The sequence below is a fragment of the Xiphophorus hellerii genome, chromosome 10, assembly GCF_003331165.1.
Source record: "Xiphophorus hellerii strain 12219 chromosome 10, Xiphophorus_hellerii-4.1, whole genome shotgun sequence".
Taxonomy (NCBI): Eukaryota; Metazoa; Chordata; class Actinopteri; order Cyprinodontiformes; family Poeciliidae; genus Xiphophorus; species Xiphophorus hellerii.
In genome coordinates this window covers 10,095,636-10,113,954 of record NC_045681.1, presented here as the reverse complement: position 1 = coordinate 10,113,954, position 18,319 = coordinate 10,095,636, and the positions used below count along the sequence as shown (strand labels likewise).

The 18,319-nt window shown below is 38.0% G+C and overlaps 1 protein-coding gene across 2 annotated transcripts; it reads left to right on the top strand.

The window, feature by feature from the left end:
• The first annotated feature begins 1,456 nt into the window (after positions 1-1,456).
• On the top strand, positions 1,457-18,253 carry fbxo11b (F-box protein 11b). Of its 2 annotated transcripts, none has more exons than XM_032574550.1 (22): positions 1,457-1,791; positions 4,882-5,057; positions 5,211-5,271; positions 5,470-5,614; positions 5,706-5,835; positions 7,004-7,087; positions 7,215-7,347; positions 7,455-7,561; positions 9,525-9,636; positions 11,449-11,555; positions 11,635-11,772; positions 11,863-12,080; positions 12,297-12,477; positions 12,568-12,690; positions 13,588-13,673; positions 14,357-14,433; positions 14,515-14,658; positions 15,589-15,699; positions 15,785-15,892; positions 16,331-16,439; positions 16,523-16,621; positions 16,897-18,253. In XM_032574550.1, the coding sequence occupies exons 1-22, from the start codon at positions 1,704-1,706 to the stop codon at positions 17,024-17,026; spliced, it is 2,667 nt and encodes an 888-aa protein (XP_032430441.1). In that variant the 5' UTR covers positions 1,457-1,703; the 3' UTR covers positions 17,027-18,253. The 2 variants fall into 2 exon arrangements, with proteins under 2 accessions (XP_032430441.1, XP_032430440.1); XM_032574549.1 differs by having other exon boundaries at positions 5,211-5,292.
• The last annotated feature ends 66 nt before the right edge of the window (positions 18,254-18,319 follow it).

Below are 18,319 nucleotides of genomic sequence, written 5' to 3'. Positions count from 1 at the left end.
TGGAGTACAAGAGGTAACAAGAGACCCATGATACAAGGTAGCATAACGGGAATAAACAAGAGAATCCAGCAAAGAATGAACAAGAATGAGGAGCTTATATACTGAAGAGTTTGATTACTTAGGTGGCTGATTGGGAACCGGGTGCAGCTGTGAAAAGAGACCAAATGTCTTCTCTTGTTTGCATGACGGGGATGTAAACAATAACCAATAACCAATCCTAAACACTAGTCCAAAGGAAACTAAACTCAAATGCAAAAATCACAAAATTGTAAGATTAGAAAGAAACTAAATACAAAAGGATTAACTGATAAGCAAGATTTAAGATGATATGAATAAACAAGGAAACCAACGCAAAAAGCTAAAATGTATGTGATTCACTTCTATCACTGTAGTTATATCTGGCTTGTACATTTATGTCAAAATTAGAAGAATTACAGTATTTTAAAATGATTCACTCGATATAGTTTGGGCCCTCAAAATGTCTTTAACAATTCAAATCAGCTGATTTTTAGAGTAAAAACACATCCAAATCAATTAGACTGTCATCAAAATGTTTATTTATTTCAGAAGTTCAGTTCAAAAAGTGAATCTATTCTATTATGAGATTAATTTAAACACAGACTCGTGTATTTAGTCTATAATAATTATAGACCTCATGACAATCTAATTTTCGTTTGGATTTTCATTCTATGTGTCCCATCAACAGACTTATCGTAAACCAGCACAAATAAATATGATCTCTGTGTGACACGTCTACAATGAAGCGCAACATTCTAATTCAAAAATACTTTATTTAAATGTTGTTGTAACTCATATTAATTCAAATTCTTCAAAGAGTTATTGTAGGCAGAGATGGCCGTTGGCAGGAAAGATTTCTTGTAGCTGTCAGTATTACAGCAAATTTGAAAAAGCCTCTGACTGAAGACGCAGTGTCATGAAGATGAAGGTCAGGATTATCTATAATTCTCTTGATTTCATTTAAAAAAATCCTGCTTTGCACTGTCATTTAGTGCAGTAGTCCCCAGAACAGAAACACCCGTCTTTATCACGTTGCTGAGCCTTTTTAAATCCCTTATGCTGATGGCAGAAGAGATTACGCTCTCCACTGCAGATTTTTTGAATGTATGCAGCATCTTGCAGCAAATATTGAGAAGTGCCCATTCTCATTAATTCCCAAATAAGAATCCCAAAATTCATTTTTGGGTTTAGTTTTGGCGTGTCAATCCAAAATTATTGGTGGTCCCCTATATCTGGATACCTCTTTCAAAACAGGCGCCCCTGGTTTAAACTCCTGCTGCTTGACCGATTACGAATCGCAACAGAAAGGGTTCTTGAAGTCGTTTGATACGAGCCTTCTGATTGGTCTATTAAAACCGAGTGTTTGAAACACAGAATGTGATTGGTTAAGATGACGTTGTGTTTTATTTTTTTTCCATTCGATTGTTTCCCGTGTGAGTTAATGGCTCCTCCTGCAACGGAGAGAGACGGAGCTGGCACAGAGCAGTGAAACGGGGGTTAGCTGAAATACCACGGAGCTGGGTGAAAAAACAGCTATTACACCCCAAAAACAGGGAGGTTTAGGTCGCTATTGGAGGGGATATTTGGGGGAAAGGTCGTCTGGGGGGCTGTTCCAGTCGAGGGGCAACATTTTATCAGTGGGCAGTCGAGGTTAGCGGCGTATTTTTCGACAACCAACTCCCCAGATGAACTCCCTCAGAGCCACCAACAGGAGACCCAGGCGAGTATCGAGGCCGCGCCCGGTGCAACCCGAACGAATCAACGGGGATAGAGGTAAGCTAGGCCACGGCCAGCTAATGGTTTTAAACAAAGGTTTGTTAGGCGAAACCATTCTTTTATGTAACCCTCTTTGTCACTACCGAGCTACTTAGCAGGCCTGGAGGCGGCGGGGGTTTTTTCTTTAGGAAAACCCGAGGCTTCTCGCTCTGTGGCTCAGGCCAGGCCGCGCTTTGTTTGGCTTGAGTGATCGGGGCTATAGCTAGCTCACCAGGTTAGGAGGAGGAGGTTGTGGGGGTTGTCTTCGCTAAATGCGTATATAGCTAGGCGGACATCATAAATGGCTCATATATTCCCCAGCTTGAAGCTTACGGGGCGGCCTAACCCTCCGCAATCACAAGCTTCGTGGCCGGTCGGCTGCTGCATTCCCAGCTGTCACAGCAATTTGTGCGAGTGCAAACCTTTAGGACTGCCATTTTTGGGGTGTAACGTTAACAAAAACATTAGCCGCGGCTCCAGGGGCAATGCTAGCTGGTTGCTCTTGCCTCGAGAGGACACGCACATCAGCTGTGACAGAGGATACTGCGTGATTTGGGCTAATTACCCGGGGTCAGCCGAATAGCCTCAGATTTGTTAGTTTGAAGCTCGTTTTGTTATCGGATTGTCGGTCTATGCTAGTCGCGGCTTGATTTGTTTACACCGCGGATTTGCCAGCTACGCAGTTCAGTTTTTAGCTGTTAGCAGTCGACATCGACTGCTGTCCCTGATTTGACAGCACCACAAAAGACCAGTGTGGTTGTGGCTGGGACAACGACAAATGCATACAGATCAGGATCTTTTCAGGGTAACTACACATGAAAAAAGGTAGTTTATCTGCAGAAAGCGCATCTCCTATTATCAATCACCAACCTTTGTCTGCTTTAACACCTAATGTGGGTCATAAAATAACTATTAAACGATCATATATGGAGGTTAAATATTAAACAGATAGTGTGTTTTATTAGCCGATATTATTTTTTATAAAGCTTCAATGTAAATTGAATCATGAGAAAGAGCCAGAATTATAAAACACATAGTCATAAAATGTTCAGCACACCATCTGTGGTGTTCTCCTTTTTTGTACCCATAATAAATGTCAGTTAATTTACTTTTTTTATTGTCCTTTTATTCACCACTATTGATGGCAACATAAAATATTTGTACATTATTTTCCAGAAGCATTTTACATTTGAAGCCTGAAATTGAATAAAATAAGAATACAAATTTGATGGAATAAAGACCTTGCTCAAGTTAGCAAGCATGTGTTTATGTATCAAATCAGACTTTTTTCAAAATATAGCTGCATAAAAACATTAGCTAACTGAACACAGTTTTGTTGGACCAAATGTTAATTTTTTTTAAAAATGATAATGTGCAATATTGTTGGTATTAGGGCAGCCGGAGTCCTTCCCACTGGTCTAATCTATTTTCAATATTTAGCATGACACTAGAAATATAATGCATACCTCTGATAGTAACTTTTCTAGTTATATTTAAGCTGCATATAGCTTATATGAGATGCTTTTAATTGTATTTCTATAAGCGAGTGAGTAAAACTTTCTAAATAGTTTTATATAATTTTCATCTAAAAAAGCAAGAAAAGATCTTTCAGAGACTTGAGAATTTTTAATGTGTACACTTAAAATGGTTACAGTATTTTGAAATCTGGGTTATTTTGTCCCTTAATTTCCATCAAAATATTTGAAAATCCGATAGTTAAAAGTAAAGTATTCACCACAAGAATTGGCAAAATTTCTAAAAGGCAGAGGGTTTTTTTCCCCCATATTGGTATACTTTGTGTTTGACATTGTGACGAATTGAATGAAATATAATTTTACTTGTAAGGAAATAATCCAAAGGCAATTACACAAGAGTGATCAAAGAACAAATTTATAAAAATACAGGAAAACGTGACTGTCGTTTTACGCTGTCATCTATACTCAGTTTGAATGTTCAAAATCTGAGGTATTTCCATTAAATTTTTAACAGCAAACATTTTTTTACATATTACTTTTCAATTAGTTGCAATAAAAAGGCCAGAAGATTTTCTAACCTATACATATAACTGTATGCTTCAGGTTAGAGATGTATCAATCAAGCTTCTCCTGACTGATTTCTGATTTTCTGATTTCTGAACTTGTGACTCTGATTTTGATCATTTTGTTTCTTAGGGTTATAACATAATAGAGAAAATGTGCTGCAGGTTTTAGTTTTGAATCTGACAAAAAAAAATAAGGGATTTAGGGGATTATTTGAATTTATGCTTCAAAGGATAACCTTTTATCTGATTGTTTTATATTCAAAAATGTGCATTAAAGGTACATTCTACCAGTTGACTTTGGGTGCATTCACACCAGCCCTGTTTGGTCCGATTTAATCAAATTCTAGTTTGTTTGTCTAGAAAGTCCAGTTTGTTGGAGACGTGTGAATAAATAATCAAACTTTGATGCAAAACTCTGGTTCGCCTAAAAACCTAGATCTTGGTTTGTTTTTAAGGGATTCTGGTGCGGTTTGAATAGGTATGTGGATACCAGCTTGCTTTAACAGAAAAAAGCAAGCTGTAGTGCATAGCATTCTGGGTAAACACAACCTAAACAAACGCGTGAGTTTATTGCTAGTGAGAGAAATGGCTCAAGCTCTTTAGGCAAAGACAAAACAAAAATCCTACAACCACTAAAATCTGACGCTATGCCATTTGTTTACATTTTGTGAAGAAAAATGTTGCACTAATGTCCTTCTTCTATATATATAACTGTATGCTTCAGGTTTACAGGTTTACATCAAACCTTTGTGTTTGATGCATCAAACCTTTGTGTCTTTTTCTTCAGTGGTTGTTGGTGCAGCGTCACCACAGTCAAGGGGTTGAACAGGTTTTCAAACGCTTTGGTTTGTTTGACACAGTGTGAAAGCAAACCGTCCCAGCTGAAAATGTAAAAAATGTTGCAATTTTGGTTCCCAATCTAACTGAGTCTACCAGACTACAAGGTGTGAAAATGGTGGAAGTTCTATAAAGCATAGAGGAGGAAATCTGACACTTTAAAGTACTAAGATGTCTATCCAGTTGATTGTTGCATCTCTACTTAACACCCACAATGCTTTTCTGTTTAGATGAGGAGGCTCCTGCGGCCGCTGCAGCAGAAATGGCTATCGAGGAATCCGGCCCCGGCGCTCAGAACAGTCCCTACCAGCTTCGACGCAAGACCCTGCTTCCTAAGAGAACCACCGCTGCCTCTGCCACTGCTTCTGCCACTGCCTCTGCCTGCCCCAGCAAGGGCCCGATGGAGGTGAGCGTGAACGCTGTTGCGCTTGTGCTTTGCTGCAGATTGCAGCAGATCTTCACGCAGCAAATCTGCTGCGTGAAGAGGGGAGAGACACTGATTTATTGTCATATTCACTTTTGAATCCCTCTGAGCTTTAAATCTCTGCTGCATTTTCAGGGAGCTTCAACTTCATCAACAGATGCCTTCGGTCATCGAGCCAAGCGGGCACGAGTGTCCGGTAAGACCCACGACCTTCCAGGTGTGTTTAAGCTCTTCAGCATGATGGGCAGCGTTTACTTGTTTGATTTAGTTTTTCTTTCTTTTTCTTTTTGCTGAGATCCACTCTTGCGCTGTTGCATTACAGTCCATCCGTACTGTAATGTTGACCTTTTCTTCAGACTTACACTGCCTTTTTTGTGTATTTGTATATTTTTAGCAGCCCCAGCAGAGCAGTATCTGCAGCAGAAGCTTCCAGATGAGGTGGTTTTGAAGATTTTCTCTTACTTACTGGAGCAGGACCTTTGCCAGGCGGCCTGCGTGTGCAAGAGATTCAGCCAGCTAGCAAACGACCCCATCCTATGGTAAGATGATTTGTATCATCTGACTTTATATCCTAAGTTATAAGCAAAGTAGACCTATAAGATTCCATTCATTTCCTTTCCCTATTTCAAGGAAACGGCTATACATGGAGGTTTTTGAATACACGCGTCCCATGATGCATCCTGAGCCCGGCCGGTTTTACCAGGTCAGCCCTGAGGAGCATGAGCATCCAAACCCCTGGAAAGAGAGCTTTCAGCAGCTGGTTAGTACAACTTTGTTAATTAATTTATAAATTTATCTTTATCTAATGCTTTGTTCAGTTTGGACACCCCAGCAACAAGGTGCTGTTGTTCAGACTTCTTATAATCCGTTTGTTTTTTGTTAAAAAATATTTTGTATAAGCTTCTGAAAGGCCTTTTATTATTTAAACTGGTTCAACAACCTTAATGGGCTTTTATCAGTAATATTTGGTCATGTATAAAAATACTCTAAAAATTATCTCAACTATTCGTATTGAATAGATTTGTAATTAGTGTTTCAGCTTCCTTTCGTTTGTCAGTGGTTTTAGTTTATAACGTCTGGGTCAGGCGTTGGACAGAATGAGATTCTCACTGTTTGAAACCTTTCAGCTAAAACAACGTTTTTACTCTATTATTACAAGTTTTACATATATTTCAAATGGAAATCTTATTTGCTTTAATTAAACTGAAAAGCACTAATTAATTGACCTAATTAATTTGAAAGTACTATGCCTTGTAATGTTTAATTTTTCATAATCAAAAATATAGAATAAATGCTGGCAATGTTTAGCTTTGGTTTTCAACTGCTTATTGCCACAGTGTAACACGTTTGCAATCTTGCTCTGTATAACTGTTTGCTGGGTACTTAGTTGGGCTATCTGCTCCGGTAGCCAGCTTGCAAATTGGCTGTACCTCTTGAGGCTCGTTTATTGTAATTTGAAGGCAGCGTTATTTTAATAAAAGTTGTTTGGTGCTTCTCTTGTTTTAAGAAATATATTAAACAGTGTTTCATAAAAACAAATTAAAAGTAGTAACACTGGAAGGAGCAGTGCTGCGCTACTCTTTACCTCATATAGATAAAAAAAACCCAGGTCACTCTGGTTTTCTCTGCTTCTCATCAATATGACTTTAAACCAGAGGAGTGCTATGACTGCAGATGTAAACGGTGTTGTAGTAGCCTCATAACTAGTCAGGATATCTAGTTTTGAAGAATCTACTGCTGAGTACCCTGCTATCTTTGTGAAAATTATTACCTCTCATTATACCGTCTGGGTTTGAAGCATTTGTATATCAGCATTGATGATGTTTTCACTTTTATCGCCTTTTAACAAGCAAAGTTATCTGCAGAAACTGATATCCAACCCACATTCACCAGTTTTGATCTTTTTGCATTGTGTTTTTGTGTTGCAGTACAAAGGTGCACATGTAAAGCCCGGTTTCGCTGAACATTTTTACAGTAACCCCGGCCGATACAAAGGCAGAGAGAATATGCTGGTAGGTCCAAACTCTCAGCTGGAAGACAAAACGGTTGATTACCGTCGATGTGAATGGCATCACTTCTCTAAATTGTCGAAGGATGCGCTTGTTTTGCCTGAAAGTGTTTGTGTCTCTCCTCTCGCAGTATTATGACACCATTGAGGACGCTCTCGGAGGTGTTCAAGAAGCCCATTTTGATGGTCTCATCTTTGTTCATTCTGGCATCTATACCGATGAGTGGATTTATATAGAGTCTCCCATCACCATGATTGGTGCAGGTAGTGGCCATCATAAAAAGACGCTGAAGATTTGATCATTCCTCTATAGGCAGTCTATATGCTTACTAACCTCTCTGTTTAATGGATGGTCTCCGCTTTCCTCTCAGCACCTGGTAAAGTAGCAGACAAAGTCGTCATAGAGAATACTAGAGATTCAACATTTGTCTTCATGGAGGGTTCAGAGGATGCATATGTGGGGTTCATGACCATTAAGGTAAACGAATACCCTCTTGTCATATTTTTCTTAATGTTGTCATAATAAATACAAATATTTTTAGTACTAATTCATAATAAGGAATACAATTATTAGTTTAGAACATGGCGTTTTCTGTCTGACTAAAAGAAAATGTATAGTTAATCTACAAAAATTACAGATTTGGATGTTTTCAGGTTTCTGATTTTACTAAGAAATCCAGTTTTGTTTTGTTTTTTTCTCCTATCAGAAAAAGCTTCCAGTGAGCTCGTTACATGAATTTTGAAATGTTGAAAGCCTTTTGGAAAGTTTTGCATAAATAACTGTGTGTGCATTCTCTCCAGTATTCACACAGAGACTGCTGTTTTGGTAAAGCTAGCTATGCTAATTGCTAATATAAGATGTTAAGCCAGTTTTAATCCAGGTTCTCGCTGCTCAATTACCTTCTGTCTCAGACAATCTTTTTTTCATGAAGAAATTGTAAGAGAATTTCTGTCAGTGTGAATTATAGATTTGTGGTCGTTCAGTGCGAGTGTTACATCAAGTAGTGTGACATTTTCTGGGAGGATCTTACAGGGTGTCTGCTGCAACATACAGCTGATGATTGTCTTATTTTGAAAAGCTGTGACTGTATCCACATCTTTCTCCTTTTGCACTTCCTTTTCTCACCCTTTTTGGGGTTCGACTCCAGTAATAAGTCAAGCAGTCTGACATGAGTTATATCTAAGGTTTTATTGATATCAAGTTTGCAGTATGACATGTTCGACTTCTGTACGCATTTTTTAAAAAATGTGTGCAGGGTCTAAGATGTCAATCTCACAATTATTTTGAAATATATGAAAACCATGTTTAAGAGAGACTACTCTCTCACGACACTGTAGCCTCGGCACTAAAATAAATGACAAAAAGTGTAGAATAATATACAGTGCTGTGAAAAAGTAGATATGTTTTTTTTAGCCATTAGATGTTATGTTTAAGTCATTTAATATATCTGCAGGTTACATAATAATCAGGAGTGGGTTTGTGAAACTGAGCTCACAACGCAAGACCGCAGCTTCCTACTTTATAAAATGTTAACAAAAATGGAGTGGTGTGAGATTTTACTCGTTAAGAGGATTTTTCTTTTCTTTTAATAAAAGACCATGAGCCATTTCTCCCTCTAGTGCTACGCCCGCATGTTTGCTAATTCGTCGTATTTACCCAGAATGCCATTGCATCCACATGTGCATTCAAAACGCACCGCGGTTCATTCAACTGAATCGAAGCCTAGGTTTTTAAGCATACCAGAGTTCGCTTTTTTTGGTCCACGTCAGAGTTCGATTGCACATTCATACCTTCACAAACGAACCAGATTTCTAGACAAATGAACTAGAGTTCAATTAAAACGGGTCCGCTAAAATCTTATCAGGTAAAAGGAGATCAAAAAACTAACCCTGAAGTTTAGTAATTGGTCCATTTTCAGTGTTATGACTTAAAAACACAGTAGTTATAAGTCTTAAAATCCTGTGCTGTTAATACAGTGGAATAACTTGGGACTACACTGATTTTATTGAGATCTGCAATGATTGAAGTACTTATAAAAACTGATTCAAAGACTTTGAACCAGTTTTTATAGATATGATATCAAAAATGACTGTAGAAAGGGGGAGTTAGACTGGCCTTAGCACTCTCTGACTGAAAAACAAAGCCTATAAGGTCCAAGAGTCATTCAGTATTATAATAATGTATCTTTGTGGATATGTTGTTTGCTTTGGCTTTTATTTCTCTAGAGTTCCCCAAGGCAAAAGAATAGCAGTATGTGCTCTCTATTAAGCAAGGTTAACCAAATGGTTCGAACTATAATCATCCTATTTCCTCATTATATTATAACTCTGAACTGTTAGCGGCTCCAACACTTAGAGTGCCGTGTGGATGTGGTGGGCAGACAGAAGTGCTGTCTGCACTCTTGTCCTCTGTCTGACCTCAGCTTCTGTTCCCTCTTCAGTTTAATCCAGATGATAAATCGGCGCAGCATCACAACGCCCACCACTGTCTGGAGATCACAGTCAACTGCAGCCCCAACATCGACCACTGCATCATCCGCTCCACATGTACAGGTAACCACACACACCAACGCCTCCTGTTCCAGTCAGAGGACGCTTCATCACATTTCCTTATAATCTGATCAACCCACACTTTGCAGCAGTAGCGTGTACTGAAAGGATTTTAGTTTGTGATAAGTAGAAATGATCCCTATATTTGGTCTAGTAAACTGACATTTAATAGTGGACATTTCAAACTTGCTTACTTTAGTTTAGCAGGTAATAAAAATGAGAAAGTAAAGTGCAAACACTTGTTTTTTGGTCACATGTCTGAACTGGTGTTTAATCAAGTTATTTTATTTTTCAAATTGCATTTTTTACTTGGTTTTCAGTTTGGATTATAGTCTGGATTGATAGTTGATTGAAGAACATTCCTGGTTTAGTATTTGTACACTTTAACTCTTTTAGACATACGTTTAAAATCTCCTCCTGGATATTTTTGCTTATTTTAAGTGTACGCAGTTCTTTAAATGTCATGTGAGTAAATATATATTTGCCCAATTCTCCATAACAACTCTAACTGTCAATAGCTAGCAAGTTATTCTTGCAATTTACCGTCCATTAACAGAGTGCCCTTCAGATTAATTTCCATAATAACCCGATAGTGGCTGGAAAGCGAAACGTCTCCCCTTTTAGAAACCGTTGGAATTTTTCAGATGAAGCAAACTCTTTTTGCGTTTTAATGTAGAAATCTCTCTGTGGATTGAAAAAGTTAAATCATCCTGCCGAGAAATGGACACAATAACTCACAAAAATGAAATGAAAGAATTACATGTCAATACCCATTACTGCATCAGAGCTCATGATGCAAATCTTTTTCTCATTCTGCTGGTTGATGGGTTTATAGATCAAAAACGGTGAGAAGTTTTAGATTTGATGCATTTATTTATCACAAAGGGAAATTTAATGTCGTCATCATCAAAGTACCTTCAGAGTCGTTGTGGAAGGTGATGCTGTTAGTAATCAGTCTTACAATGAATTTGAAGAGGCCTCTTTATGTTTTGTATCTTTAATGATACACAAACTTCATAAAAATATGTTTATTGTTGAGCAGGAAAAAAATACAATAAACTAATTTTTGTATTTTTAATGTAATGAATTTTGTGGCCACTTTAAATTTGCCAGTTTTGGCCTACAGGGCTAAAAGTTTGGACAGCACTGTTCTAGTCTATACAGACACCTTCCAAATACACTCTAGATCTGTGCTTTCCATGAATATATTATTAAAGTTTTAAAATATGTATATTTATATAGAAAAAGATGCAATTTTTTTAGGTTTTTGAATGTTTTGTGCAGGGATTTGAGGTTTATTATCGGCCGATACGATACGTGAAAACAGTACTGAATTGACTTGAAATGTTTTTGTTGTTTTTTAACACAGACATAAATGTACTAAATTGCAAATTCGCTTGATAACTCTGCACCAGTACAACACTTAAACACACCAATAGCTACACAAGTTTGGTCAAAGATGTAAGAACAACTTTAATTTGTTCAGTCAGTACAATTAGGAGTAAAACAGAAAATGTAGCATTAATGATAAAGAAACTGAAAAAATCCAAAGGTTGTCTACCTTTTGTAAAATAATCTGCAATAAACTCTTTCAAATGATTCAGAAAGTACAATTAGGAATAATAAATATAATGTAAAATAAATAAAGTATGATGTAGCTGAAAACACAAAGCACAGAATTAGACTTAATAGATCTGCCACATTATCACAGAAACCCGATCTAGATTTAGTTTTTTTTATACCGGGTACAGATATTAGTATCGGATCGGTGCATCTCTAGTTTTGTAAGACCTTTATTTCCATCTTTGTGTCCAGTGGGTTCAGCCGTGTGTGTGAGCGGACAGGGCGCCTGTCCAACCATCAAACACTGCAACATCAGCGACTGTGAGAACGTGGGTCTGTACATCACAGACCACGCACAGGTAAAATCAAACGGCACATTTTAACCAACGACATGCAACACAAAGAGTCTCGCCGACCGAAAGCTTTTTGTCTTTGCAGGGCATTTATGAGGACAATGAAATCAGCAACAACGCGCTGGCAGGAATTTGGGTGAAGAACCACGGTAACCCCATCATTAGGCGTAACCACATTCATCACGGACGAGATGTAGGAGTGTTCACGTTCGATCACGGCATGGTGAATGCAGCTACGACACTTTTTACTTCTTACTCCGAGCAACTCCTTCACACAGCCTCACCTGTGTTTTTTTCCCCCCATTTGTTATAGGGTTACTTTGAGAACTGTAACATCCATAGAAATCGCATAGCTGGCTTTGAGGTGAAGGCGTACGCCAACCCCACAGTGGTCCGCTGCGAGATCCACCACGGCCAAACGGGAGGCATCTACGTCCATGAAAAGGGGCGGGGCCAATTTATAGAAAACAAAATCTATGCCAATAACTTCGCTGGTGTTTGGATCACGTCCAACAGCGACCCGACGATACGGTAAGAACACAGACGTCCCAGAAGCAGAGTTGGTATGGGTGCTTGGAATCCTTGAAAAAGAATTGAAGCTTTTTTTTTTAGTTCATTTGTGTTGTTTTCATCTCTTTGGTGCTGGAAAAGTTTGAAAACTGACCTTGAAAATTCTTAAAAAGTGTACAAACTCTGTTTTGGGTTTGTCTCATTGTGTTTCACCTTAATCCTTCCTCTTATTTTCAGTGGAAATGCTATATTCAACGGTAACCAAGGTGGAGTGTACATATTTGGAGATGGCCGTGGGTTAATAGAAAGTAATGACATCTATGGTAACGCCTTGGCTGGGATCCAGATCCGAACAAACAGCTGTCCCATTGTAAGGCACAACAAAATCCACGATGGGCAGCATGGAGGCATCTATGTGGTAAATACACTCCTTAAATCTTTGTCCAAATCTATTCTAGCAGGGGGAGAAATGTGATCCTATGATGAGCGGTCCTGTGCTTAATTTCAGCATGAGAAAGGCCAGGGAGTGATTGAGGAGAACGAGGTTTACAGCAACACGTTGGCTGGAGTTTGGGTGACCACAGGGAGCACTCCTGTCCTCCGTAAGAACCGCATCCACAGCGGCAAACAGGTACACAAACTGCATTTATTTCTTACTTTTGATTTATTTACGTTTCTATTACTGCATATCAGACTTTTCCTGTCTTTCACAGAAAACAAATAATGAGGTTTTAGCAAATATATAAAAAAAAATTCAGTAGCCACAGTGGCTGGTTTAAGAAAATGATCATTTCTATCAACTTGACAAAACATCATTTTCTGCTTAAAAAGACACGAGCATTTAGGCCTGTCACAATAAATCAATTAATCTCATATAAGTTAAAAAGAGCTCATTAATTTCTTATTATTTTTCCAATTTCTCTCTCTCTCTACCAAATTTGTTTTCAGAGACTTCATAATTAATTTTATTTGTTGTCTGTTTATGTTTAGTATTTAGACATAGTTCAAATATCCTCCATTTCCATTGTTAAATGTTCATTAGAGTTAAAAAAAATTTATCTTTGAAAATATGTTTTTGCATTATTATGACATTATATTACTTCAAAACTGTCTCAAAGCAATATTATCATTTATATTGATAACTTCTGGGACAATTTATCGTCTAGCGAAAATTTGTTATTGTGACAGGCCTATGTGTGATATTCGTCTTGGATTCAAAAACCTTCTTCTTATTGAAAAAATACTGTACTATTAAAAAAATAAAAACGTAAACAGTAAACTGTGGAAGTTTCCTTAAATATTCAGATGGATGGATGAGCTGCCAGTTCATACCCACATATTTCTGTTTTCATACCCATTTGTTGCATAAGTTTATTTTTCCTATTGTATTTTTTCTGAATTGCAGAAGTTGGTAAACATAAAAATGCTAAAGTGTTGTGAAAGTATTTCTAGCTTTCAGAAATATGTAAAAGGTAAACTGGCCTTTTTTTCTTTTTGCCACTAATTGAATGTTTTTTTTGTCCTTTAGGTTGGCGTGTATTTCTATGACAATGGCCACGGTGTGTTGGAAGACAATGACATCTACAATCACATGTACTCTGGTGTACAGATAAGGTAACGACTCTTAATAGTGTATTCAATGAAAACACTGAATGAGATGAAGATATTTTTCTTTCAGTCCCAAATTTCAAATAGGATCATTTAGGTCCTTGCCAAAACATAATCCTAGTCCCAGGCTACAGTAATCCTATAGAAATCAATACTATGTATATAATTAACACCCAAGTGTCTCTGCAGTGCAGTAAAATTAACCTTTATTAAATTAGTAGTTTTTTAATGGGAACTAAAATACAAAAGCTAACAATTTTTTCTCATTAAAAATTTTTTCTTGTAATTTTAGGACATTGTTCCTGTAATTGATGTTAATTGTGACTATATTGTTGTAACCTAGTATAATGGTCCCTTTAATCGTCTAACTCATTAAAGGGATGATTGGAGTAAAAGCCACTTTTTGAAATATTTTATGTTATTTGTAAATTCTTTTTTAGAAAAGAAACCCATTAAAAATGATTCAAATCAGATCTGGTTTGAAAAAAGTCAGAGATTTTATTTTTAAGTCGTATCACTCAGACCTATTAAGGGATTTTTGAGGTGAGTCAGGGTCTCTGAAAGCCATCATTCATAAAGTATCCATACTTTGAAGTTGATTAAAACTAGATTATTTTATTCAATCATGTATTGAAACTCGTCTTCCATTGAAATCAGCAGAAAATAATTGAGTCTGTTTTGATCTGCAGGACGGGAAGCAACCCAAAGATACGGCGCAATAAGATCTGGGGAGGGCAGAATGGAGGGATTTTGGTCTACAACTCAGGTTCGTATTTACGTCTCACGGCACCAGAGGGACGTCTAACGTGGAGTCAAAGCTTCATCTAACGCTGCTGTTATGTCGCAGGGTTGGGCTTCATCGAGGACAATGAAATCTTTGACAACGCCATGGCGGGAGTGTGGATCAAGACAGACAGCAACCCCACATTGAGGAGGAACAAGATCCATGATGGCAGAGATGGAGGCATCTGCATCTTCAACGGAGGCCGAGGTACAGAAACTCAGCTGTCACAAGATCGAGCGTACTCACAAATGTTCACAAATGTTAATTAAATGTATGGTTTATTAGATTTAAATTAGTTCCACAAACTAATAACGTCAGCTCAGACCTTCTTTAAATGTTGTAGTTTAGCCACTATCCAGCAGAGGGCGTCACTGGCCAGCCGTAAGCCAGTTGATACAGAAACAAACATGGCGGGGTCATACTAGAACAGAGAAACGATTCCAACAGAGACTGTGTGAGCTGCAAAACGGGCTTTATGCGGTTCTGTTTTTAAATATAAATACTCAACAAGCTCCTTAACGGCTCTCATTCAGCCGAAGCAGCACCAACTTCTCAATCAAAAATTACAGATTTACTAACGGAGAAAAATTGTAACAAGATGGGAAGAAAGCATCTTGCCAATAAGCACGGTTGATTTTGATGACTCTTGTGACTTAATGAACTTCATGGAGCGAAGTTTTATCATTCGCTGTTTGCTCTTGCTCGTCAAGAGCAAATACATCTCTAAATTAAGAGTTTCATATATTTAATTTTTTTCATCTTCTGTTTTTACATTCGGTAACCTCAGAGGCTCCTGTTTTGTTATGTTTTATAAATATGTTTAAGTTAATAATGTGAGAATCACAATTTTCTTTTTATTCAGTCAGTGTTTAACACAGGTGAGAAAATGTTTCTTTTTTAATCCAGCATATTCTGAAAAAATTAGCCCATTATGTTATCGAACGACAGTCAGCCCTCTTGATGCAAAAGAACAAAATGCTCAATAAGATCAATCAACTTTAAATTAACTCCTCAACCGATAACTTGCAGCCCTAGATTTAGTGCAGCTTGCCTTCTGTTTCAATCATGATGATTTATTGAATGTAGATGTCCCCAACATGTTCTGTTGAAACATATGAAGAAACATCTTCCCTGCAGGTCTGCTAGAAGAGAACGACATCTTCAGGAACGCGCAGGCCGGCGTGCTCATCAGCACCAACAGCCATCCCACGCTCCGCAAGAACCGCATTTTTGACGGCTTTGCTGCAGGTTGGCTTCACAGACTCTTCTAGATCATAAAATAATCATTTGGTCTCCTTTTGGCTTACAGTTGACTTGTCATTCACTAAACCAGGTATTGAAATTACTAACCACGCAACGGCAACATTGGAGGGCAACCAGATCTTCAACAACCGCTTCGGGGGGCTTTTTCTGGCCTCAGGAGTTAATGTCACCATGAAAGGTAAGAGCTTGTTTATATTCATTACAGCTGGGCATGTTGTGGTTGTGCTACACTGCAAAATCAACAAACTTTATCAAATATTTTAAAATTTTCTAGTGGAAATATCTTTGTATACTTGAAATAAGGCAAAACTAACTTATAAGTAGCTTTTCAGCAAGTATGGAGCTTGTTAAAGTAAATATCGACTTAATATTGATAAAAATATACCAGTTCCAATGGCTGATTATTTCACTTATAACAAGACTTTTTTATTTTGGCAGGGTAGTAATTTTTTTTATCAATATTAAGGATTTATTGACTTAAACAAGCTCCTATATTTTGCAAAAAGTTGTAGATTTTGTCTTATTTCAAGTGTACAAAGAAGCTCAACCAAAAATACTTTATTTTATGTTTTTGCGGTTTATATCTGCTTACTAACTATTAAATGTTCCCTGTCAGATAATAAAATTCAGAATAATCAGGACGCCATTGAGAAGGCGGTGAGCAGAGGACAGTGTCTCTACAAGATCTCCAGCTACACCAGTTACCCCATGCACGACTTCTATAGGTAAAAAAAATTGAAATAGATCTGATTTATAATTTTTATAGCAGTTTTAAGTTTTTATTTAAATTATTTATTTGGTTTTCTAGGTGTCACACCTGTAATACAACAGATAGGAATGCCATCTGTGTTAACTGCATCAAAAAGTGTCACCAAGGACACGACGTAGAGTTTATACGACACGATCGGTGAGCTTCTTTCGTTCTTTACTTTTAAATTTTGTCAGTTAAATTTATGTTTGTTCTGATGTTTCCTTCATTTTGTTTCTAAAGCTCTTTAGAAAAATGCCTCCAGACTTTGAGAAAATCTTGCATTTGACATTTCTTTAAAGGACAGATATCTTAATTTAAAACTTTTATTAAAAACGTAATTAAACTACGAGTTTCATGGTTTTCCTCAAGTTTTATAGAGCACATTAGGTCACCTGTAGATGTTAATTTTATTGATTCACGCTCTCCTCCAGGTTTTTCTGTGACTGCGGCGCGGGAACGTTGTCCAACCCGTGTACGCTGGCCGGAGAGCCCACACATGACACGGACACTCTGTACGACTCGGCACCTCCCATCGAGTCCAACACGCTACAACATAACTGAAGGTGGCGGCTCGAGTTAACGCCCTCAGATAAGCAAACAAACACATTGCATTACACACAGCTACACACACACACACACTCACATACACCCAGTTCTAAACGTGCATCCGCCTGCAGCTATAAGGACCCAGAGAGACTCTGAGCTCAGCGCTCTCAGTGAAAGAGGCTGCAGAGGAAGCAGCTTCATCTGGCGTCAGCCGCACTCGCTGCAGGGGGTCACTAGAGGGAGCCGTGGAGCTTCCTGAAGCGATTCCTCGCTGCAGACTGTAAACAAAGAAGACTGGGAAGGGCAGGTTATTCTGAGGGGCTTTCGAGGTCCACCTGGTGGCACTTAAAGCATGAAGATCTCCACACAGCTAATCCTCTTGCGAACTGCGGTTAAAAAGACTTCCTGCTTCCTCGCAGCTGCCATCCCCATTGGATTAAAAAAAAAAGGAAAAGATTGATCGTGCGTGTGCGTGGGGGTGTGTATGTGTGTGTGTGTGAGAGAGAGAGAGAGAGATGGAGCACTTGGGCTTTTTTAAAAAATATATATATATATATGTTCTGATGAATGGATTTTATTTCAATGCTTTCTCATGTAGTTTTGTATTTTCAAGCAAAAAGCTGACTGTATTTGAATGTCTTTTATTTTATTATATATTATTATAATAATTTTTTTTTTTTTTTTCCTTTGGTTAGCGTCCCTTCCCGTCCCCGCCTCCCGCCACGTCGGACTGCAGAAGCTGAAAGGTTCCAGTGGTGAATTTCTTTCTGTGAAAGAGAAGCTTGTTAACACTAAACCCTCTCCTGTGAGTTAGTTTAAATGGCCGGTGGAGGAGCTCCACACTTGTATAAAGAGGTGTGTGTAAATGTGTGTCGTGTACAGTGCAAACTTTGTGTGCGTGTGTGTTTATATGTTGATGCAGTCAGTGTTTTGTGGAGAGGGTTTCAATAGGGGGCGCTACAGCCCCCTTTTTAACTGGAACCTGGTCAGTCTGCAGCGCCCTGTATCCCCCCGTCCCCACCCGTTTCTGCCCTCCTCCCAGTGTATCGTGGTGACTTTGGCTCCTCATGCAGCCTGAATCGTATGCATGTACCATAACATCTAGACTTAATATATTGTGAAGTATTCAATAACCATTAGTAGATGCTAGTTGAAATTCAAAAAGGGGTATACTTTCTTAGAAAGACAAAAGAAAACTGAAAACTTGCCATTTCTAAGAAAATAAAACTTTATTAGATCAAACATGTCTGGTTTTTCATTCACTTGCTCTGATTAAAATGTCGAGTGGAGCTAAATAGGCATCTCTAA